The sequence below is a fragment of the Triturus cristatus genome, chromosome 4_2 (genome assembly GCF_964204655.1).
Source record: "Triturus cristatus chromosome 4_2, aTriCri1.1, whole genome shotgun sequence".
In the NCBI taxonomy this organism is placed as follows: Eukaryota; Metazoa; Chordata; class Amphibia; order Caudata; family Salamandridae; genus Triturus; species Triturus cristatus.
In genome coordinates, this window is record NC_140586.1 from 567,206,048 (window position 1) to 567,231,104 (window position 25,057).

Consider the following 25,057-nt stretch of genomic DNA (forward strand, 5'->3'; position numbering starts at 1 on the left):
GTGACAGTGTGGCAAACTTACCCCTGCAATGAAGCAACCGCAGCATAAAATTAATCCAGCTGTGCCCGGCTCAAAACTTTTGCCACCAAAACTAAAGGATTCATTGTTGTCGGTCTGAAATCCCTCCTTGGTTCCACAAAATTGTGGCTAATGACTTGTATTGGTTTTTCTGTTTACCTGGTGCTTTTTGATTAAAAACCTTATTCATTCATAACTCTGTTTTCACTAATCCAATTTCGACCATTTTGTGGCGTTATTTATTAAATATTTCTCCTTTTCACTAAATTATATCCATAATTTTATTGCTCAGTTTTCTGACTTAATAATTGTTTTGGTGCTGCTTTAATACTTACCACACATTTCTCTGTGGAAAATCCTGCCCGGGCCGGCTCTAGGGCGGTAAGATCGATGCCACCGCACCGGGCGCTGACTTGGGGTGGGGCCTCCATGCTCATCGTTTTATAAGCACATAATGCTGCGTACATTGTCCCAGCAATTTTTTAGGCATCAATAAAAATACAACTCCAGTGATTAATGTTCTTCCTGGAGAGAGACCGGAGCTTTGTCTAGTGAATGTTGTGACTCATTATAGCGCAGAGGGTTAATATGCCTGCTGCAAAGAACGCGTCCCATTCAGATCACAAAATGCATATAATATAAATAGGTCAATGGGTTGCCGCTTTTGTCAGAGATCCTTTTGTTACTTGGAGTTTATAAGTTAAAATCCTAATATAGAGCAGTGAGCTATTAACTGCCATCAAAGAGCGGCATGCAAATTGCAAGGAAAATATTCTATATCTTTTTTGCCCAGTCTTTCGTTGTCCTAATATTGAAAAAAGAGTTCATTTGGGTAGAAATCAATTCTTATTATTAACCAAAACCCCTAACAATGGTCTTGCAATTTAAATTCTGGATTTGTGCTTTTCCAGTCCAAGGACTCTTAAACTATACTGCCTACCAGTATTGATGAAATGTGACTCCTACTCCTTGTAGGCCTCTGTCTTATGTAACATTTCCTATATACTTAAACTGGTATGAGTGGCGCTATAAACCTAAATTAATCTAAGAGGCAGTGGTTATGGAGACTTGAGTGGCACTGGCAAATGGTGTTAGTAAGGGAATCCGTGGCGGAGTTGGTAATTGGGGGGGCACCAACAAACATTGTCGCACAGGACGCTTTCAGTGCTAAAGCCGGCCCTGAATCCTGCTGCTTTAGGTCATGCCTACTAGGGGGTAAACCCAGGATTTCTTTGAAACTGCGTTTTAATCTAGCAAATATTGACCTACTAAATTTTGGGGGGTCCAAAATCTTACACAATTAATTCCCAGATTTGTGCAGGGGTACTCCTTTTCAGTGCTATCACTGAAACATCCCCGGGACTGTCTCTGGGAGAAGGCTCTGATGGATTTGGCACCATGATGCCACCGTATCCATGTGAGCATGTCTTTGAAGATGTATTTTTCTCGGGGTTGTGACTTTGTTACCTCTTGCATAAAAAAGTGATGTTCCTGAAGGTCCAAGGAGAAGGTGACATACAGGTTCTCTTCGTCTTCCTGGGGTTGTCATCCCACACCTTCTTTCTAGCTACCTGCACTGTAGGAAGCTTCATCGTTCAACTCCTCAGAGTATCACTTAAGTATGCTCAAGTTGACCACCTGACACAGTATCCAGGGGCTCCCAAATGCATTGAAAAATGACTGCAGTGTCCCTCCCCCACCACACGTAAAGTAATGTTATATTGTGCGGCAACAGTCACAAGCCTCTCTTTTATTTCACAAATGGCAGGTACACAATGAGCTGCCATATCTAATGGTTGCTTCTCCTCCAATTTGTCACCTCCCCTCAACCAACCAACCACATTCATCATGACCTGCTATCCTCACCCATTTGCAAGTGCCCATTAAAAATTGTGCTCCTTTTGCCCCACACTGAGGCATCTCCCATACCACAGATCGACAGTTTCGAACAGTGTCACTTGACCAGAGCTCTGCAAGATTACACACAATTTCTATTCCTGCCATGCGAGGTAGAACAAAATCTAGGATTTGTTGAAGGTGAAGGGAAAGGGAAACTTATCCTAATTATGTGTGGGTGGGGAATGGAGGAGATAAATAATTTAAAGCTTCACCTCTAAAGTAAGGACTGAGACAAGGAAAGGAACATGATGGTAATGAGGGGTGCCAGAAAATTCATGGCATCAAAACCATTCAAGCAACATCGGTAGGTCTCTTCCCATTCTGAACATCCAGTAATGCTATCTGTAGGACTTGGCCCTTTTTCCCTCAGTTGTTTTCATTATTCATGTTGCTGCAGATTCAGGGAGCCATTTTAGCTACCCCTGAAAACTTCTGCCTGAGGGCCTGAAGCACAAAATGGTGGCCACCTGTGACATCACCAGCATCCACTGGAACCTACCAGCACCTTCCAGAACATTCCAGGAGATTCCAGAACTCTGTGACAGTTGGAGACCGTTTAGAATGTTGGGAGGATAAGAGAGGCAGTTGGCAGTTGGAGCTGGCAGTTGGCACCTGACTGGTGAAGAGAGAGGAGCACAACAGTGAAGGAGGAAGGAGTGAAGCAGCAGGGGTGGAAACTTGTGCCTGGAGTGGGGTCCATAAACCCACCCTTGATACTTGTCCCTACTGATGGATCCCAGCCTATAGCCCTGTGTGGGAAAAAGACAGAAGAAAACCATCCTAAGGACCTGGACAGCAGGAACAGGCCTTAGAACCAAGAAAACAGCAAGATTCTGACCTGAGAACTGGTTTCCCTGGAGTCCGGCGTCGAGTAGCCTGAGACCTGGAGCCCGAGGTGGAGAAGCGGCGCTGACTGAAGTAGCAGACGTCGTACCCGGAGCCGCCTGAGGTCGTGAGAGGGCGCCGACGGAGGTCGTGAGGAATACCAGAGGTCGAGGAGGAAGTGAACCGAGGTCGAGCGAGCGGCGTCATCGGAGGAGTGAAGTCCGCCCTCCGGAGTCGTCGGAGACCGAGGTAGAGGAGCACCGGAGGTCGGGAGTGAGGATCGCACTCCGGAGTCGCCCGGAACCTGTGTGGAGGAGCACCGGAGGTCGGGGGTGAGGATCGCACCCCGGAGTCGCCGGAAGTCGACATCGAGGCCAGGCCGGCCGACGTCATCGGAGCCGAGAGCGCCATCGGACCGGAGCCGCCCGAAGTCGACATCGTGAAGAGACTGCCTGACGCCGTCGAATCGGAGGTCGAGATCGAACCGAGGCCACCGACATCGGACCAGAACCGCCTGCCGGCGTCGTCAAAGAACTGACATTGTGCCGAGGCCGCCGAGACCGAACCGGAACCGCCTCACGGCGTAGACACGACTCCAGCGGCGTCGGAACATCAGAAAAAGGGCAGTAAGTGGAGTAGAGGGCGCCTAAGGCCCTGTGGAGACCTGAGAGACTGCTCTAAGGGGCTAGGGAGGTGCTGAAACCAACCTGACTGTGCCTGGGGTGAACTGGGACTAACCTAGAGAGGTTGTGTGGAGAAGGAAAGCCAGGGCATTGGTATTTCCCCCCTTTGATCTACCTCAGTTTAGGCCTCAGCCTTGTCCCAGCCAGGGAGTAGCCTCCCCCCTCAAGCCTTCCACAACCCTACAAGCTGTGCCTGGGCCAAATCAGCCCTTAAGAAGTGAAGTGTCATCTGATTATATGAGGGGTGCTGTATACTTGTAATTATTTATTGGGGATACTGTATTTATTGAATTTTTATCTATTTATTGCTGCACTATATTTATAGGTCCACAGGACTTGTTGGTGTACAATATTTATTGGTACAGTATTTATTGCCTCAAAGTATTTAATTGTCTGTATATATTGCACTTGTATTTATGCCCTGTTATTTATGATCACCCCTATTTATTTCATCAAACAGCCAATATTTATTTGACCTGCACTAATTGAAATTTGTATATGGTGATTGTCTTATTTATTTTTCCAATCAGCAACTAAGAGAAAAAGATAAAGAAAGAATATTTTCATAATTTTTACGGTGTAGAGTCGTTTTTGGAACGGATGCACGCATGGTTATTGTATGGGTATATTGTATGCTTAGCACTGCGCCTGTTTCCTGACCACTCGAGCCAAGCTACCACAGTGTGTTCGGGGAGTCCACCACCACCCTGCGGAGTGGGAGTGGGCGTTTCCAACATAAATTGGTGTTCAGTGGTGGGATAGAGCTGTGCCTACATATACTCAACAATAACTGTGGGTAGTCCATAGGCCTACACCGGGAGTTTTCTCAAAGCGGCCTTCCTAATTGTGGGTTTTTGCTTTTTCCAAATTTACTCTGGTGGTGGGAGGAGGTATTACTAAAGGTACCACCCTACATTGTTACTGCACAAAACCTGTCCTCTAACCTGAGTGGGCAAGATGGAGTTTGTACTAGAAAATCAAAAAACGTACACTGTGGCCCAAGTCAGGAAGTTAACAGACCGGAGGGAGGAAAGACAGCTCACATGGGACTTAGCAAGGCTGGAGAAAGAGATGGAGGAGAAAAGGATGGCGCACGAGCTTTGGATGAAGGAGATGAAGCTGCGTGCCCTCCAGATGAGTGTGTCCAGCGAGGACACTGGTGGCAGCATACCAGAAGCTTCACAGGAGCTAGAAGTATATTTACCCCAGGAAGACATCACCAGGGTGTCTGAGGAGGCATTGGGGTGTGAACCTGAAGGGGGTAGTGCAGGGATCTTCCCACCCAGCGAGGTGAGAGAAGTGGCAGATAGCCCAGCTAGGTCCCAGGGAGAGAGGGTTGTAGGGCCTCACGACCTATCTGTAGGAAGGCGTGAGACGGGGAGGTGTCCCGAGGTGCCCCAACCGAAGTCTCAGGGCCTGGAGAGTTCCGCAAGGGAGCCCCAGGTTGGGAGCCTAGGCTGTCCCGATGTGCCCTCCAGTGCAGGGGAGCCCCTAGTGGCAGGAGGACCCAGGGCGACTGTAACCAGCGCGCCTGAGGTTCTGGGGTTGGCCCAGTTTCAGGGTTTAGGTCCTGGGCTGGGATGCCAGGCTCAGGGGTTGCCTGACCTGGCGGGTGGGGCCTCGGTTAACCGGGTCCCCCCGAAATTGACTTCCAGGGGTACTTTTCCCGGTAGGAGGGTGCTGAAATCTGGAAGGGGGTGCAGAGGGAGGAAGGTCTCGCCTCGGGCACCGACTCAGCCTAAGGGTTTAGACCCTAGGTTGAAGGATCAGTTGAGGGGTCAAGGCCCTAGACTGAGGAGGAAGTGTTGGTCTGAGGGTGCCTTGCAGGGTAGGGTGAGGAACCCCAGAAGGAGAGTTAGGGGGAGGAGAGCCTCGCCCCTGAAGGCTGGTCAGCCTAAGGGTGTGAACCCCAGGAGGAAGGACCAGAGGCAGTTTAGGACTGCAAGGAGGAGGACCGGAGTGGTCAACGGGCACTACAGGCCTGGGGCTACTGCCCCCCACTCCGCGAGATCACCCGGGCCAGAGACATCTGGATGGCCCAGGGGCCGGTCCTGGCCACAACTAGCTAGGGAGCCCCCGTGGGGTGGTTTTGTTGGTCCAGGGAGGTTTGTTAGGGAACCATTGGGTTCCAGAGCGGAGGAGAACTTGCGGGTGCTCCCGCCGTTGCGGGCCTGCGTCCACCTTTTCTCGCCCCAAGCAGGGAAGACCATCAAGGCATTGATCGGTCTACCCTGGCTTTTGGCTGGAAGGGGGTTGTGTAGGACTTGGCCCTTTTTCCCTCAGTTGTTTTCATTATTCATGTTGCTGCAGATTCAGGGAGCCATTTTAGCTACCCCTGAAAACTTCTGCCTGAGGGCCTGAAGCACAAAATGGTGGCCACCTGTGACATCACCAGCATCCACTGGAACCTACCAGCACCTTCCAGAACATTCCAGGAGATTCCAGAACTCTGTGACAGTTGGAGACCGTTTAGAATGTTGGGAGGATAAGAGAGGCAGTTGGCAGTTGGAGCTGGCAGTTGGCACCTGACTGGTGAAGAGAGAGGAGCACAACAGTGAAGGAGGAAGGAGTGAAGCAGCAGGGGTGGAAACTTGTGCCTGGAGTGGGGTCCATAAACCCACCCTTGATACTTGTCCCTACTGATGGATCCCAGCCTATAGCCCTGTGTGGGAAAAAGACAGAAGAAAACCATCCTAAGGACCTGGACAGCAGGAACAGGCCTTAGAACCAAGAAAACAGCAAGATTCTGACCTGAGAACTGGTTTCCCTGGAGTCCGGCGTCGAGTAGCCTGAGACCTGGAGCCCGAGGTGGAGAAGCGGCGCTGACTGAAGTAGCAGACGTCGTACCCGGAGCCGCCTGAGGTCGTGAGAGGGCGCCGACGGAGGTCGTGAGGAATACCAGAGGTCGAGGAGGAAGTGAACCGAGGTCGAGCGAGCGGCGTCATCGGAGGAGTGAAGTCCGCCCTCCGGAGTCGTCGGAGACCGAGGTAGAGGAGCACCGGAGGTCGGGAGTGAGGATCGCACTCCGGAGTCGCCCGGAACCTGTGTGGAGGAGCACCGGAGGTCGGGGGTGAGGATCGCACCCCGGAGTCGCCGGAAGTCGACATCGAGGCCAGGCCGGCCGACGTCATCGGAGCCGAGAGCGCCATCGGACCGGAGCCGCCCGAAGTCGACATCGTGAAGAGACTGCCTGACGCCGTCGAATCGGAGGTCGAGATCGAACCGAGGCCACCGACATCGGACCGGAACCGCCTGCCGGCGTCGTCAAAGAACTGACATTGTGCCGAGGCCGCCGAGACCGAACCGGAACCGCCTCACGGCGTCGACACGACTCCAGCGGCGTCGGAACATCAGAAAAAGGGCAGTAAGTGGAGTAGAGGGCGCCTAAGGCCCTGTGGAGACCTGAGAGACTGCTCTAAGGGGCTAGGGAGGTGCTGAAACCAACCTGACTGTGCCTGGGGTGAACTGGGACTAACCTAGAGAGGTTGTGTGGAGAAGGAAAGCCAGGGCATTGGTATTTCCCCCCTTTGATCTACCTCAGTTTAGGCCTCAGCCTTGTCCCAGCCAGGGAGTAGCCTCCCCCCTCAAGCCTTCCACAACCCTACAAGCTGTGCCTGGGCCAAATCAGCCCTTAAGAAGTGAAGTGTCATCTGATTATATGAGGGGTGCTGTATACTTGTAATTATTTATTGGGGATACTGTATTTATTGAATTTTTATCTATTTATTGCTGCACTATATTTATAGGTCCACAGGACTTGTTGGTGTACAATATTTATTGGTACAGTATTTATTGCCTCAAAGTATTTAATTGTCTGTATATATTGCACTTGTATTTATGCCCTGTTATTTATGATCACCCCTATTTATTTCATCAAACAGCCAATATTTATTTGACCTGCACTAATTGAAATTTGTATATGGTGATTGTCTTATTTATTTTTCCAATCAGCAACTAAGAGAAAAAGATAAAGAAAGAATATTTTCATAATTTTTACGGTGTAGAGTCGTTTTTGGAACGGATGCACGCATGGTTATTGTATGGGTATATTGTATGCTTAGCACTGCGCCTGTTTCCTGACCACTCGAGCCAAGCTACCACAGTGTGTTCGGGGAGTCCACCACCACCCTGCGGAGTGGGAGTGGGCGTTTCCAACACTATCCAATTAGGTACCACAATTGCTTGTTGTCACAGGTTCTCCAGCACTCAATAAATGTCAATATTCTTTTCAATGATCAATCATTAGTGCATTTATTTGCCTGTCATTCAGATTATCATATGATTGCAATTATTTTGCGGCTTAGGAAAACTGTGATGTGTCCATTGATCATCAGGGTACTGCAGACCTTTGGTCATGGGTGTATCAAGGAAAAATTCAATAGTCTTACATTTCAAAAGTATGCACAACTATAAAGAAGAAGGAGTATGCACATTAAACTAGAAAGAGGACCAGATATGTGAGCCAGATTAGGAGCACTTCTACTAGAAGTGGAGAATGCAGATATATTTCATAAGATGTCGCCAAACATTTTGCATGCGTGTAGATGAATGCATTGTACGCATTCTATACTGTTTATTAGTTGATTTTGTGAGAAATTAATATGGAAAAGTACTGAACTAAAATTGATTTTGTAGTAGTGAGCACTCTAAACATTTCTGAAACGTATAATAAGTAAATCAATATTTTTGGCATATTCCTGCACTGATGGAGCCAGTGTTTTTTCCATTTAGAAAATGTAATGTATGTAAATATATTCAGAATTAAGAAGCTTGCATGTCTAACTTCTGTCAATACTGTTAATGTTTTATGTCCTGTGCAGCACCCTGTATCCCACAGGCAGTAAGCTCAGTGATCGACTGCAATGTTAACACTGCCACGCTAATATGGGCCAATACACGTGGAGCTCTGAACTATATCTCCAATGTGACTGGATCTGCAGAGGATTATTACTCATGCAACACAACAGCTACAACATGTGTCATCAACGGCCTGCAGTGCGGCGAGGTCTATGCTGTAGCAATCACGGCATTTAGCGACGCGTGCAGTAGCGCACCCAGCGAAGTGGCTATTTTCCAGTCTGGTAAGCTTGTTTTCTTTCTAGACTTCTGTTGCTATAATGTATAATGTTGCATGTCATTGCTCTATTGCTCTTATTCCACCTAAAGAAGCAACTGACCCAGTCAAGAAAAGAACAAAGCAGCCTGTGCTTAATAGGTACAACAGAGTCATAAATTAGGCAGCAAGACTCCTCGAAAAATGCTACATTTGATTGGATCCTAGCTATTCAATATCTACCCAGAAGACTCATGGTTTATTGGCTCTTAAATGGCCAATATCTTCCCAGGACTGAAGATTCATAGGTAATATCTCAGGCAAGCATCAGTGCAGCATCCGCCCACCTATCACTAAGTTGGATTCCCTCACAGCTGCCTGTCAAGATCATAGCATGATAATAAAGAAAAGGAATATTCACTTATCTCAGAGAGCGTGTCTGCACTAGATTTATGATCATTCACTTTCCTGCACAGAAGGGTGAATATGTGCATGAAAATATTTGTTTCTACTGCTACAAGCTCCTGAAAGAAACAAGTCCCTAAAAACATTCCTTACCATGCGTTAATATGATATATTTAAAGTGCTCCTAGGCAGTGAAAACTGAGCAGACTATGACAGTTTTCATTGTGTTTTAAAATAGTACCCTCATGATTTCTCTTTGTTAATTATTTTTAAATATATTTTAATTATTAATCATTGAATGCAGCAGTTTATAAGGTGTACATCGAAAACATTGTATAGACTATGTAAATATTATATATATATGATATATGTGATCAAGGCCGTGGAAATGCGGCCGAAACGCGTCATGCTGTTTTAACTGCAATAAAGCACGTGAAAGAATATTCAGCTCTGGTGGTCCGTACCTGATTATTCCCGAGGAGGAGGCATTTCTGGACTGTGGTTCTTCATACATATACATATATATATATATATATATATATATATATATATATATATATATATATATATATATATATATATATATATATATATATATATATATATATATATACATATACTCGTTGAACCGTTTCTTCCAAACAAAACGAGCGTAGACCCAGGTTTGGTGCAGTTTATTTTATTTGAAACACACCACCAATCACCATGACGCGTTTCGGCAGATCCCTGCCTTGATCACATGACATCATTGCTATGTTCAACCTCCTTTTAAAGTGACAGTGCAAGTGTTCGGTCATGAACATGGAAAACATATTTTAGAATTTCGTGCCTCAATGCATATATTTATACCATGCTTAAATGCATTCCTAAAACAAACAACGATAATTTGTATAGATACATTCACAAGCAAACAACAGTAATTTGTGTTGTTGTTATTTAAATAATTTTGTCACAACAATATCTGTGTTTGATTTATGCACTCATATGAAATTATAAATTTCAGGCTCCAATGCAGAGTTCTTCCTAGGTACAGACCAAACTATTTTAAACAAATTAAAGAAAAAAGACGTATATTTATGTATATATATATATATATATATATATATATAGATGTGAGTCTATATATGTGTCTGTATAAATATGTGTATATATATATATATATATATATATATATATATATATATCCACACCAGAACGACCTTTTTGCTGGAGTTTGTTGTCCCGTAGACAGGTGGTGCATCGCGCCGGGCAGGCCTCCCGGAATTATAATCCACACTTGAAAAATCCTCAAGGAAGACGCACTCTCGACTTTCAACCCAAAATAGATTTATTTAGCAACCGTTACGCGTTTCGACAGACTAGCTGTCTTGTTCACACAGTGCATGAAAATGCAACCAGGTCTTACATGGGAAAAGAAAGTGAAAACGGACTACGTTTGGTAATGCAACAGCGGCGGCCATTACTTAATGGCTAAGAAACCTATGTATATACGCTATAATAGTAGCATAAATTATAATTCCTGGTTCATATGTCGCTGTATGCAAACAAAAGGATACAAGTGATCAACCACATAGTTATTCAGCATTAATATGCACAGAGTAGTCAGAATAATTCTAACATGTGTGAGACCAACAAGATAATCATACCAAAATGGTGTCTGATTAATACATAGTGCTGTTGCACAAAACCATAATAGCAGTGCAATAATGATGAACAGCATACAAAATCATGAAAGTTAAATAGTCCATATCAGCCTATATAGTGGCTAAAACCATGGTTATACAATGAACACATTCATATGTATAGTGGAAATATAATACTGTATAGTTTTTTTATGTTTTGTTGTTTTTCATACATAACCTAGAAATTATCGTGTCCAACGTATAGTACACAGGATGTATCAATTATACATGCATTTTTTGGTCAAAAAACCTATTGTATCCAAATACAGCACCATAGTGGTGTCGAGATACAGTCCGTTATTACCCAAACAAGACCTAGTTTACTCAATAGTGTCCAAAGTGAAAAGAAAATTGAAAGAGTAAGAAAAGCACAGACTTAGCTGAAGTGGACCCACAGGCCAAGGAAGAAAAGGGTAGGGAGGCCGGAACGGATAAGACAGTCCGCAAACGGTACGACCCTTCCTTTCCTCCTGTGAATAAAGAAAAAGAATGAAAAAAATCAAGTGATGATTAAAAGGATATGAAACTCACTATTCACAGCACAGTGATTTCATATGGTTAAAAAAGACTTATCATATTATAACCTGTTACACAATACGGACATGGAATAGTCAATTATTCATTACGTAAATGTATACTCAATTCTTCGTCAAGATTGTGGCCCCTGGGATATTTTGTTTCTAGTTCAATTATCCATTTAGATTCGCGTTTGCGAAGTTGTAATACCCGGTTACCTCCTCTGGGTCCCGAGTGTACTTGCTCAATCACAAAATAACCCAAAAGAGAGCTGTTTGAAAGATGAAAAGATTCAAAATGTCTGGCAATGGGATAGTGGGTGTCTTTTTTGTTTATAGCCCGCATGTGCTCCAATACTCTTTTTTTAGCCATAAATGTGGTGCTGCCCACATACCACATGTTGCATGGACAGGTCAAGACATACACACAAAACGGAGTGCTGCAAGTTAGAAACTGAGAAATATTTTTAGGTAAGGTTTGTCCAGGAATCTTGAAATGTTTAGTCATATTACTATTGCGACACGCCTTGCAGTGTCCGCAAGGATAAAAACCTTTTAGATTATGTTCGCTGTTGAATTGTTTAGGAGTTATGTCATTTTGAGTAAGTATATCTCTCAAACTCCTGCCTTTTTTGTATGTGATTCTGGGTCTCTGGGAAAAGGTTTTCCCGATAATAGGATCACTGGTAAGTATGTCCCATTTGTCAGTCTGTATTTTTTGTATCTGAGATGAGTTACCATTGAATGTGAGGATAATTCTACTTTCCTCTTGTTTATTGGTGATAGTAGTTTCTGTTTTTTCACTTAACGTTTGTTTTCGATCAACTTGATTTACTCTATTCAAAGCTTTTTGCAAAACCCATGTAGGGTAACCTCTCTCTTTAAATCTTTTGATCATGACATCTGTTTCGAGGTCGAATGCTGCTGTAGTGCTGCAGTTTCTCCTCGCTCTCAACAGCTCCCCATAAGGGATACTCCACTTGAGTGTATCCGGGTGACTGCTGAGAGCGTGGAGAAGGGTGTTACCTGCTGTTGTTTTTCTGAAGAGGCTTGTATGTAAATCTCTGCCTTGAGGTGTTATTAATAGATCGAGAAATTCTATTTTTTCTTTACTCATACTACTAGTAAGAGAAATATTGAGATGGTTGCTATTGAGTTTTTCAATGAATTTTCTAGCTTCTTCCTCAGTGTCAGACCAAATGAGGAAAAGGTCATCAATATAGCGTAGCCAAAGTTTGACTTTGCTAAATGATGAAATTAAGGAGATGTCATTTCTTAAATCTTCTTCCCATTTGCCTAGAAAAAGATTCGCGAAATTTGGAGCAAAGCAAGTCCCCATAGAAGTACCGAGGACTTGCTTGTAAATAGTGCCATCAAACATAAAAATGTTATTTGTAAAACACAGATGTATCATCTCCAAAAGCATGTTGGTGTGTTCGAGAAATTCGATAGGTCTCTTTTTCAAGAAATGGTGACATGCTTGAATACCTTGTCCATGATCAATGATCGTGTAAAGAGAACTAACATCTAAAGTGATCATAAGGTCGGTGTTTTCCCATCGTACACCTTCCAATTTTGTTAAAAAGTCTTTAGTGTCTCTTACATAGGATGGAAGTAATGTAACATAGTCTTGGGGAAAATGGTCCACATATTTAGAGACATTCTCTAGAACACTGCCAATAGAAGATACTATGGGTCTCCCGGGTGGTATAACGGGGTTTTTGTGGACTTTAGGTAAAAGATACAATATGGATAGCTTGGGGTAATCTCGTTTTAAGAAATATATATATATATATGTGTGTGTGTGCACTTATTTATTTACAAATTAGGCACTGGCTTTATAGCATAAAAATTATGTCTACACAATAACACAATGGAATAATTCTCATTTGTAGTATGTTTTATCTAACATACTTTGCATAATAGCCACCAAACACCATATCCAGGAGGCCACGGAAGGCTTGTTATCTGCACTGGCCCAGACCTTCCTGTCTAACACCCTGCTGGGCTTTTTGTGCAGGAGACTCTGCTCAAACTACCCCATTGCAGTTTGAATGTAAACACATTACTGACTACAACTTTGGAACTTTGGAATGGGCATATATATTTAAGCTAGTCTTTAAAAAGTGGAAATTAGAAGTAGCTGACTATATGGTTTAAGTGGTGGTGTTGCCCTCCCACGTTTGCAGGATTTTGAGTCACTGGGGCACCCACTACACAGATCTATTTTTCAGGGTTCTACATCCTCCCTTCTTTTAATAATCCATAAAAGCATTCACTAGATACCCTGCTGATGACTGGAATCATTATATCATATATATAGATCTATGTTGAGACAAGAATACACATATGTTTACAAGTGTGATGTAGAGGTTTGCCTTTGAACTTATTTTTACATCTTTGTTTTTATCACCAGTCTAAAGTAGCATGTCATAATATTAAGCTTTTTTTTATCGACCTGCAAGCATAGAATATCGCCTACCAACATATCATTAAGGTCAGTATGTTTAGGGACGTATAGATTTACCATTCTTATCTCACTGTCTACATATATATTTATATATATTCAAGGTAAGTAGATGTTGGGTTAAGAATATTAAATCTGTACTTCCCTATAAATATTAACCTTGATGATATGTTAGTGGACAATATCCTGCATACAATCAATATTATTGCATGGTAATAAAAAGAAAACTGGATAAACTGGTAGTACGCCCTTTCAAGGATCGCGTACTGCAACTTGAGATTGATTATCAGTGCACTAATGTAATTTCTTTTTGAAAAGTGCGAGGATATCACCCCTTGAGGTTTCAAGGGTCTGGGAGCCTTTGAGGAGATTGAGTGAGCTATTGCCCAGAGTCACATGGTGCTGAGCTGAGCTGCCGCTGGCGCCGGGGTTCGAACCTGTGAGCGCTGCGCTCAGGAGTCAGCCATTCTGGCTTCTGCGATTGCTCCTGGAATACTGACACTCAGGAGCATCCCAGAGTTCTGGAACATGAGCAAGTGAAGTGTGCATTCATATTTATTTCATTCTTTATAGCTCCCTGCACTCCAGTCATTGTGGCTGCCAAGGTAGTGGAGTGTGAACAAAACATTGCAACAGTTTCCTGGGGGGATACTGCTGGAGCCCTGGGCTACACTTCAACCCTGACTGCTCCTGACGGCCAGCTGCACTGGTGCAATGTAACAGATACTTCCTGCAGCATCGGTGACCTGCAGTGTGGTCAGGCCTACAATGTCTCTCTTGAAGCCCACAGTGAGGAATGCAGCAGCAGGACAAGTGCTTCCCCGGTACTTTACACAGGTAAGGCTATGTGTCATTGGAACAACAATGCCAACTTGACATTGTCTGTCATACAAAGTAAGAGGAGGGCTACACACAAATCCAGAAAGCTAAAGATGTCACTTCCCTAACAAACATGATTACCAAGGAATGCAGAATGTGTATGTCCATGATGTGGAAGGGCAGGATATTTTATACAAATCCTATATATTGGCTCTGTACAATTGTGCGATTCGAGGGATGGCCTGATTCCAGACACCCTGGAAGCATTGAAAGGTTCCTCATAAAAAGGCTTTGTTCTCTGAATTGAAGAAGGCTGAAACGTGACATAGAAATACTGGAAGTAATCAGTTTACAGAGCAGCTTGACACATTAGATTAAATGTATCCATCAATTGTCAGCGCAGACTTTACACTTATGCTCACAATTAATTGAATAGGTTTTTACTTCATTTTGGCATTCTTTTGTGTTTTTTTCAGGTTCTTTTTTAGGATTTGCTTCTTTTCACTTTGGTTGTCACATACATCAAATGTCAATTTGTGACATATCTGAGCTGTGATAAATTATATGTCCCAAGCATACAAATGTGAAAAGAAAAGAAAAAATAGTGTTCAGAAATAAGATTTACACTGTCTTAGATTCTTAACTTCACATCTACGTACCTTGACATTATTACAAGTTAAGAATGGTAAAAACGTACCTTCCTGATATTATGATAGTTGGCTATAGTCCATGCGACAATATTTGTACACTCGATATTCTGGCAGACAACCTTGCAGGATTTAAAACTTTAAAGGCCCAGTTGTGAACTGAACTCTTCTTCCAAACCACAGATAGATCAAGTCCAGGCTGGCGACCTGCAAAGGATGCTCCCTAAGGGTTTGGCGAATCATGAGCCCGTATGTCTGTATGTCAGTTTACAGCACAGTGATGCAGAGAGATGCAAAACTTGAGAAGTTCTAAGCAATTATTTTCCAAAGTATTTGATCAGTAAATATGTACTTTTCCTACCCAGCCCCGTGTCAAACTGGGAATCTGGCGGCGGAGGTCAATTGTGACAGTAGCCTTGCAACCTTGTCCTGGCATGCTACTGAGGGAGCTGTGACGTACATCACAAATGTGAGAGGCCCAGACAACGAGGAGTTCTCATGCAACACCACTTCCACAGCCTGTGACATTGAAGGGTTGGCATGTGGCCGGACGTACAGCGCAAACGTCACTGCGTTGAATGACGTGTGCAGCGGGATGACCAGCATGGGCATCCGCTTCCAAACAGGTAAGCAATCATCCGCTTTTCCATTGGGACATGATTCCTCTAATCAACAGTATCATAATCCAGGACACAACAGATTTCTAAGGGAAAATAGTGCAAATTCAACGGAGATGTTCTCGGTATGACAGCTGATGTCATACTATTCTAACTCAACATCTACCTAACTTGATGTCATAGTGTAGGTCGATATTGTGGAGTCGCATATGTGCAGGTCAACATTAAAAAATCTATATTTTTTACCCACATGTATACATCTGCCTCCTAAGGTCCCTGGAACATTTCTGCTCCATTGCATATAGTATACATTTCATCTTATAAATTGGGTTTGTGGCAAGAATAAAAGGCACACAAAGCACATTTTTGAGACATTCCTTTCAAAACGTACTCTTTGCACTTGAAACATTTTACATCACATATATTTATTGAGAATCTTTGAAAAAGACTACCTAATATCAGTATTTATCAATTTCTTTTTACAGAAAATGCAATCAAGCCCATCTACAACATTTTAGCATGATGCCAATAATTTTACATTTTCAACAATAATTTTTAGAGCATATTGTTGTTTAGTTTTCAGTGACTAGACTGGACAAATGGGGTAGCATAAAATGGTCGAAGGCCTCTCTTGTATGTAGACACCCAGTTAACAGTTAGATACACCATGTTTATTTTTGCCTGATCAAAGAGAGGAATTGACAATGTTCCAGACTGCAGTAGATTAAGGTAAAAATATGCATACCAGATTTATTTATTTACGGATAGTACCAATGTGTATTGGCACTGACAATTCAAAAAATGATATAATGGAATTGCCCCTGAAAATTAACCAGTCATCAAGATTAATTCAATCATTTCCATCAATTGCTTTTTTTGTTTAGGACTTATTAAACAGTTGTGCTTTGCTTAGAGTGAAGCAGAAGAAGGTGCTACAAATAGCTATTTCGGTGGTACAAATCAGAATTTTTACTAGTAGTGAACAAAGTGCCAATGTAGTAATAACTGGTTACAAATATCTGGTGACACTTTGCAGTCAGTACATTTTTGCAATTAGTAAAGAAGTGAATGAATTAACATATGTACTAATAGGTTGGTTTGATAAATTCCAATTTGGTGCGGGTTGCAAGCTAACCTACCTCATGAATATTAATAAGATAGGTCGCAAATTGGGACTTACCAGGATTTCTGGTCATCACAGGGATGGTGGCCTGCTAGGGTCAGCAAACTACCATATCTCTGATCACATTTCAGTAAAGTAAACCTATTGTTTTCAAATGCAGAAAATGTCCTTAAAGATAAGCGTTTAAAAAGGTTTTCTGCAAATTGGGAATTTTGTGTGAGAGCTGGAGGTGGTTCCCTGGACCATTATCTACTCCACAGCAAATTTTGTTTACATATTGAAAGAGGAAGTAGTCCATAGGGGACCCCTGTCCTTCTCCAAATGCATTACCACCGCAACTTAGAAGTCATGTTCTATGTTTTGCAACCAGATTTCGGTCGCAAAACATTGACACGTTGCATACCAATTCAGTATTTGGAACGAATGCCGACAAATGGCCCTTCTATACACTAAATCTGAACAAGGTTGTAATCCCATTTTAGAAGCAGGTAAAAGTTTACAGAATCCTAAATAAAATATTTAGAAAAGCATTTTTGCAGGGTGTTTGCGACTGTAAAATTGCTTTGAATATCTGTCCCAAAGTTCTTTATGGTAATATTGCTTTATCTATAGCAGAAAATAAAAATCTATACAAGTACATTAAATCACAAATAGTTGCATGTTCCTCTTTGTTCTCCTGTAAAGGGAACGATCAGTCTTTTGTGTCAAGTCGGCCTCCGTGTGTCATTAGAACACAATTGTTGAACAGCATCATGAGCATTTGGTGATGGGCCAATCCAGGCAGGCTAGAAGTAGGGAACTGTCTGGTGTCACGATATTTAAACAATGTGTATGAATGTAATTTGGACGGTACGCACCAAGACAAAAGTTAGTGGAGGACTGTACAGTGTGGACAGTGGAAAGCAAGAGATAGGATCAGAGGTGGGTGGACGGTATGCACCTAGACAAAAGTTAGTGGAGGACTGTACAGTGTGGACAGTGGAAAGCAAGGGATAGGATCAGAGGTGGGTGGACGGTACGCATCTAGATAAAAGTTAGTGGTGGACTGTACAGTGTGGACAGTGGAAAGCAAGAGATAGGATTAGAGGTGGGTGATGCTGTCTTCTCGGAGGGCGATGGGCTATTTACTGTATCACATACAGAGGTGGATCTTCTGCACTTCCCTAGCTGTAAGAGGGATAGGGACAATAAAGAGACCATACAATTACACAGGAATTATGGCATTGAGTTGCTTTTATCACATATTCAGCCACTATTGTGAAATCTGCACCTGCAAATTCTGTGTGAAGGTTTGCATTTAATTGGTAGATGGGCCTTTCTGGTTTGTTTCCCAGATATTTTAAGGTGTTTGCACACTGAGACCAGAATTAACTCTAGTAATGTGCATGTTGGCTTTCTGACAGGGAAAGTTCAAATTAATGGAGGCTTTTTAGCTTGGAGTTGAGACTTTTGAGCTGGCTGCCTTCCAGTGCTGAAGGGGGTATCTTGACAATAAACCTATAAGGGATTTTCACATTTCGCATACATAGTAAATTTGTTATTGGCACTTCTAGGAAGCACTGACAAATTAGCCATACAATTGTTATTTCTCTTAAATTTAAAAAGTAGTTATATTTTCTATTTAAAAAAATCATTGGGGCAATTCATGGAATAAGATTAACCATGCGCTGTAGCCTTAGAAACAAGGGATAGTTTGTGGATTGTTTTTAAAAACTAGATTCTACCACTGGAAATTGTAACACAGCAGGGGATACGACCAAGGCTGCTGGTTACGTCTCCCGAGGCTGAGCTGCTACTTGAGGCCTATGATTCACACTCACACAATAACTTCACATAAGTGTGCAAGAAGAGGATATAGAGCATAATATGTGTTCTAACATTGGCTGCAACCAATATTATAGTTTCCTACATGCACATTAGTGATTGATTTCTACTGAGAATAGACCCTATTCCCGTCACCTGATTGCACATTGCCAAGATGAAGGTGACCTCAGGGTACACAGGGACTCACCACTTTACTACAACATATTGTTGGTACTATATTTCTGAGGCGAGCCACAATAATGGTCAGCTAGACTTTATGAACTTCCACCATTTCCTAAGGATATACATGTGGCCCATAGGACATCTCCTGTCAGAAGCCTTTACTTAGGCCCTGCAATGTTGTATACATTGATGCTGCAAGGTGCCTCAGTGATACTTTACTGCTTGCCCTTCTTTTGGTTGCAACACATTGCTACTCTTGCCAAAAACTCAATGTATCTCACTGTTCCATGTTCTGAAAACACTGATCCATGAGTGTGGCTCACTTTATGCGGGAGCCCACATATGAAGGTATAGTATATCAGCACAATAATGCATAGTGTTGTCTTACTGATGCATGATGTTAGCAAGAGTGAGCAACCTTCTGCAGTAGTCCATCTCAGCACTGCACAACTCCTCCTTCTCTGACTAGATACCAGACCCATGATGTCACTTTTAACCACATACTGTTGTAACTGTTTGCCTGTATGCCAGAGTGTAACTATGATTGTAATTTAACAACATGGCTCTCAGCCAATCCCACAACCAAAATAAGGAACGGAAATATTTTCCCAGTATGCGGACACTAGTACACTACCTGTAGGGTGTTTAAATTGCTCATTTATGCAGCTTCAGGGACAGACTGCTCCTATGTAACATCAGCTGCAAAACCATTCTAACTTGTATTTTATTCTTTTTGGGCACCTGCTAGGAGAACATGATGACGTGTAAGGAGGAGAGTGCGTTTATTGTGATAGGAACACCCCCACATCCTCTGCACATAGTTATTCACAGAAAGAGGCATAGGTACTCTACAGCAACCATGTCTCACTAGATGATATAATGTGTAGGCTAAAGGCTTCTAGAGTTCAAGATGGATTCAGGCAAAAACTGTTAAAAAAACAGACAAAGGAAATTTCGAACTGAATAGAATTATGTAGCCCACATTTTTTTCAACCTTATTTTTCTCTGAAGGTGGTGTGGCGCCTCCGTGATAGCAAACGAGGAAGGACCTATGATTCATTTTCAGGGATTGTAAGGTATTCTCATTTGAGGGGTAGATGGCAAACCCAGCTAGCAAGGACCAAGACTAGAACTGTCAATGTGCCTCCAAATTTACTCCAAGGAGATTGCTGATACAGTATGTAAACTTACTAAATAGGAGAAAGATACCAAGAAACAGATTTCAATGCAACTTCAACTTCATTAAATAAATAAATACCACATCATCTTTGAAAGGTAACAACATGAGTGGTCTTCCCCCTGTGCCATCTAGAGTTGCCTCAACAAAAAAGTAAGAAGACAAACCTCTGATCAGTGATGTAGTGGCCGGTAAAAAATACTGTATCTTGAACCAGCCCCATTGGGTAAGTTGAGACTCACTAAGATACGATGACTAAAAAGAGGAAAGACCTACACAATGTCATTCTTGCAGTCCAAATAACATTTTTAATTCAGATGGTGAAACATTTTTTTTTTTTTTTTTTTTTTTTGGAAAAAGTTTTTATTGAACAATAATTCGGTTACAAGTATGGGCCTACAACCACCCGGGCCGGCCGCTAGGTACATAAGGAAATATACACATATCAAGGCTGCAATCCGTTCCCAGGGCACTGCCCCGCAGTGGCTCAAGATAGTCCTCGAAGAACAGCAAGCGTCAGTCCAACAATAACAGAAACAAAAAGAAAAACAATAAAAACAAAAGGCGAGTTACGAGGGATACCAGTGCGGTTCAGGCTCCCCCCGGGAGACTCCAGTCAGAACATTTGAGCAATCCGCTAAAGAGAGGAGTACCGGGAGGCCGGGGACGGAGGGGGGGGGGGAAAGGGGGTCAAGGGAGATGAACGTCCATATGTGGTTGTTACAAAAAGCGCCAGGAGCCGTCAAGGGTCAGGGGGACATGGCGATATCAGTGTCTACCAGGGGGGGCGTACAGATGCCTCCGCGATACGCATTCCATTGACCCCAAATTCTACCCCATGCCCCCGGCTTGCCACGGGCCACATACACTGTCTTCTCCCGAAACATACACCAGTCCATATTCTCCTTCCATACTGACACGGTGGGCGGCCGTTGAGCGCCCCAATGTTGCGCTATATCCCTCTTGGCGATCATGTTCCCTAGGGCCGCCCACCGAGTCTGAGCCGCGTTGTAGTCATTGGGCTCCCACACATTCAGGACACAGCGACGCACCTCCGGCAGCAGCACAACCCCGGTGACCTGTCCCATAACCGTGTGGACCCGGCGCCAGTAGTCCGCCACCTCGCGACACTCCCAAAGGATATGAAGAAAGGTGGCGCTGAGCCCGCAGCCTCGTTTACAGAGTCCGTCGTCGGAGAATCCCATCGCGACCAAGCGCGGACCCGTAACATACACCCGGTGGAGAATCTTGAGCTGTACCAACCGGAGACGAGCCGGAATGGCAACCTCCTTGGGGGACGACAGTGCAGACTGCCAGTCTTCGTCGTCCAATTCAACCCCATCCCCAGTCCAAGCCTCCCGAAGGCGCACCAGGAGATCCGCCCGGTGATTAATCAATTTTTTATAAATTAAAGAAATAGTACTATCAGGGACATGTCCGTCAAGTACGCGGTCCTCGAGGGGCGAGGAAACAGGGATCTTGGTCCCCTCCCCGAAGACCGAGAGCAGGGCGTGTCGAACCTGGGCGTAGCGGAAGAACTCCCTGTCGGTCAGCTCGTATTCGGCCTGGAGCACCGCGAAAGTCTTGACCGCGCCCTTGTGCCACAGGTCTCCCACTTTGCTGATACCAATCGTGTCCCACTGGTCAAACCCCTTGGTAGTCCACAAGCTGCCCAGGCGGTCGGAGGCAAACAAGGGAGTAGCACATGTCATTCGCTCACTCCAGCCCGTGGCCGCAGTGGCAGCCCTCCAGGTCCGCACAGCAATCTTAGTAGGACCCGTAAGGGTCCGGTCAGCCAGGCGGGAATAAAGTGCCCTGTTGTAGTTCCCGCCGGGAAGCAGGAACTTGTCCATCTCATACGCCGGATTCAAGCCGGGCGCATACGTGGCGTGGTTAATGGCGGATAGCTGCGAGGCCCAATAGTACCTGCGAATGTCAGGAAGCGCGATGCCCCCGTCATACCAGGGGAGAGTGAGCTTGGCAAGAGCAATACGCGCCCGGCCGTTCCACACCAGTCTCCTCTGCAGGCTCTCCACCTCCCGAAAGTAGGCCACTGGGATAACGTCAAAGGAGTTCTGGAGTGCATAGAGGAACCTGGGAAGGGACATCATTTTAAACAGCGCGGCCCGACCCAGCGGGGACAGGGGCAGCCTGCACCACCGGGCCGTGTCCTCCCGCAGCCGCCGAAGTGGACGCAGAAGATTCTGCTCGTAGCGAGCCACCGGGTCCAGCGAAACGTATATCCCCAGGTACTTAAAGCCGCTCAGAGATATTTGAATCGGGAGCCGAGGCGGCAGGAGAGGAGGACCACCAGCGATGGGATAAACGCAGGATTTAGACCAATTGATCGTGAGACCCGAATTGTTCCCAAAGGAGGTCAGAACGTCAAAGAGGACGTTGAGTGACTGCCGCGGTGAGGTGAGGTACAGGAGAATGTCGTCCGCATACAGCGAGACCCGATCTTCAAAGCCCGGGCCCCACCGGATCCCTCTAAGCGAGGGCTCCCAACGGAGCCAGGCAGCGAGTGGCTCCAGGGCGAGAGCAAAAAGCAACGGGGACAACGGGCACCCCTGCCTCGTGCCCCTGCCAAGGGCAAAGGGCCGAGAGACCCGCCCATTCACCACCACTTGAGCCATGGGTCCCGTGTAAAGGAGCCTCACCCAGCCAATAAATCCCTCTCCAAAGCCGAATTTATCCAAGACGGCCCAGAGGAATGGCCACTCAATAGTGTCAAATGCCATCGTGGCATCCAAAGAAACCAGCACGGCCGGTTCGGAGAGGAACTCCGCCCTGGCGAGGACCCCGTGCAGACGCCGCAAGTTAAGAGCGGTGTTGCGGTGCGGGATAAAGCCGCATTGGTCCGGATGAATAAGGTCGCACACTACACTCAACAATCGATTGGCCAGGACTTTCGCCAGGATTTTAGGCTCCGCATTGAGCAGTGAAATAGGCCGGTAAGAGGTACAGCGGTCACGAGGCTTGCCCTCCTTGGGAATAACGACTATAGTGGCCAAGCGCTGGTCGGCAGGAAGGGAACCCGCCGCAAGAGAGTCGCGGAACATGCGGCCGAGGAAGGGCGCAAGCTTATCAGGACGCAATTTGTATAGTTCAATGGGCAGACCGTTAGGACCCATAGCCTTGCCCGAGCGAAGGGAACGAATCGCGGTCGCTATTTCATCCGACGATAAGGGGGCGTCCAACCGCTCCCGGTCCTCAACGGACAGGCCGGGCAGAGCAATATCTCTCAGTAGGAGGCGAGAGTCATCCTCGTCCCTGTCAGTCACCGGGGAGTACACCGCCCGGAGGTGATCAGCGAAGCATTCCACAATCTCATCCGGCTCAGTCACACACACACCATCCGCAGCACGCAACTCGGGGACCACACGATTCACTCTCTCTTTTTTGTCCAGCCACGCAATCAACTTACCCGCCTTGTCCCCCGCGTCATACAATCGGCCCTGCCGCTCCCTATACATAGTTTTGGCCGCGTCAGTGACCAGGGACCTATATTCGAACTGTTTCAGGCTAAGGGCATGTAGTCCGTCCGGAGTAACATTCGCCTCCAGGGCCGACTCCAGCCCCGAGATGTCAGTCTCCAGCTTTACCACCGCCTCGCTCCTAACCTTCTTGGCCACCACTATCTGGGCGAGGGCGTGTCCGCGTAGCACAGTTTTAAAGGCTTCCCAAAGGGACAACGCAGACGACACCGACCCCTCGTTTTCACTGAAGTATTGGTCCATGGCCTTAACCAGGCTGTCACGAGTCACAGGGTCCCGCAGGTACCAGGGGTTAATAGGAGCTATCCGACCTGCGGACCGCGACCCGGTGTCAAAGAGAAGCCACAGCGGAGAATGGTCGGAGATACCACGCGCCAGGTGTCTGACCTCTCGAATCCGACCAGTCTGCGCCGCGGGCATAAGAAAGTAGTCTAACCTGGAGAGACTCCCATGCGCCCCCGAATGAAAGGTGAACTGACACTGGGTCGGATGCAATAGTCTCCAACTATCCACCAAGCCGAAGGTCTCCAACATCCCACCCAGCCATGACTGGGCAGCGGGGAGGGTCCTAGGTGGGTGACGATCCAGTTCACCCGAAACCACAGAATTAAAGTCCCCGCCCATGAGCAGGAGGCCGTCCGGAAGGTCAAGCAGCATTCGACCCAAGTCAGTGAAGGTGGAGTTCTGGAGGCCCGGGGGGACGTAGACTGAAACCAGGGTAAGGGGCTGCCCCTCCCACCTCCCAGTCAAACACACATAGCGCCCCCTGTCATCAGAGACTATCCTCGTGATCTCCACCGGAAGGGAGGTTCGCAGGAGAATGCCCACCCCCCTGGAGCCAGTTGTGAAACCAGAATGGGCTACGAGGCGGTATCCCCCCCTGTTCATCGCATGGCAGACATTGCCGAACAAATGCGTCTCCTGGAGAAACACCACATCAGGAGTCAAACGACGCAAATATTGCAGTACAACACCCCGCTTAATACGGTCCCCCAACCCATTGACGTTCCATGACATAATCCTCAACCCGTCTCCCCCCATCCCATCCAATAGCTCAAGAGGCCCCCAGCCCGCAGCACCGCTCCCAAATATGGATAAAAATCAATACCTCGCCCTGTAAACAAAAAACACACAACTAAACAACCCCTCTTCCCCCCCAACCCCACCCCAAGTCCAACGCCCCCCACCCTGCACCCCTGCGGGCCAAAGACCCCCCCCAACTTGCAGTGTGCCTGTCGCCCCATTAACCCCATTCTACAAAAAGACCCCGGAGGAGGAAAGGGACCCGTACCCGCCCGCACCCCTCACGGGTCCTGGTAAAGCACAGTATACAAAAGAAGTAAGACCCAACTGTACAGTGCCAAGCCGTAAAAAGTAAGGACCAAAGGTCAGCCTAAGGGGACCCGTCACCTGCGGTGCCCCCAGAGGGCCCGGGCCGGCCACCCCCGTCCGGCAGCGAGTCCAGCCAGTCACTTGCGGCCACAGGAGAGTCAAAAAAGGCTGTCCGCTCTCCATGCTCCACTCGAAGTTTCGCCGGGTAGATCATTGAGTACTTCAGGCCTAGCTCGCGGAGACGGCGCTTCACCCCCTGGAATCCCATCCGCTGTTTCTGGACCAGTTGCGTGAAGTCCGGATAAAAGTTGA

The 25,057-nt window shown here is 45.7% G+C and overlaps 1 protein-coding gene across 1 annotated transcript in view; it reads left to right on the forward strand.

The window, feature by feature from the left end:
• The window catches only part of LOC146834707 (uncharacterized), a 293,340-nt gene that overhangs the window by 110,118 nt on the left and 158,165 nt on the right, over positions 1-25,057 (forward strand). The window contains exons 23-25 of the mRNA XM_085602223.1: positions 8,246-8,506; positions 14,121-14,384; positions 15,379-15,639. Coding sequence (XP_085458349.1) covers positions 8,246-8,506; positions 14,121-14,384; positions 15,379-15,639 — 786 coding nt within the window. The remainder of the gene's footprint in view (positions 1-8,245; positions 8,507-14,120; positions 14,385-15,378; positions 15,640-25,057) is intronic.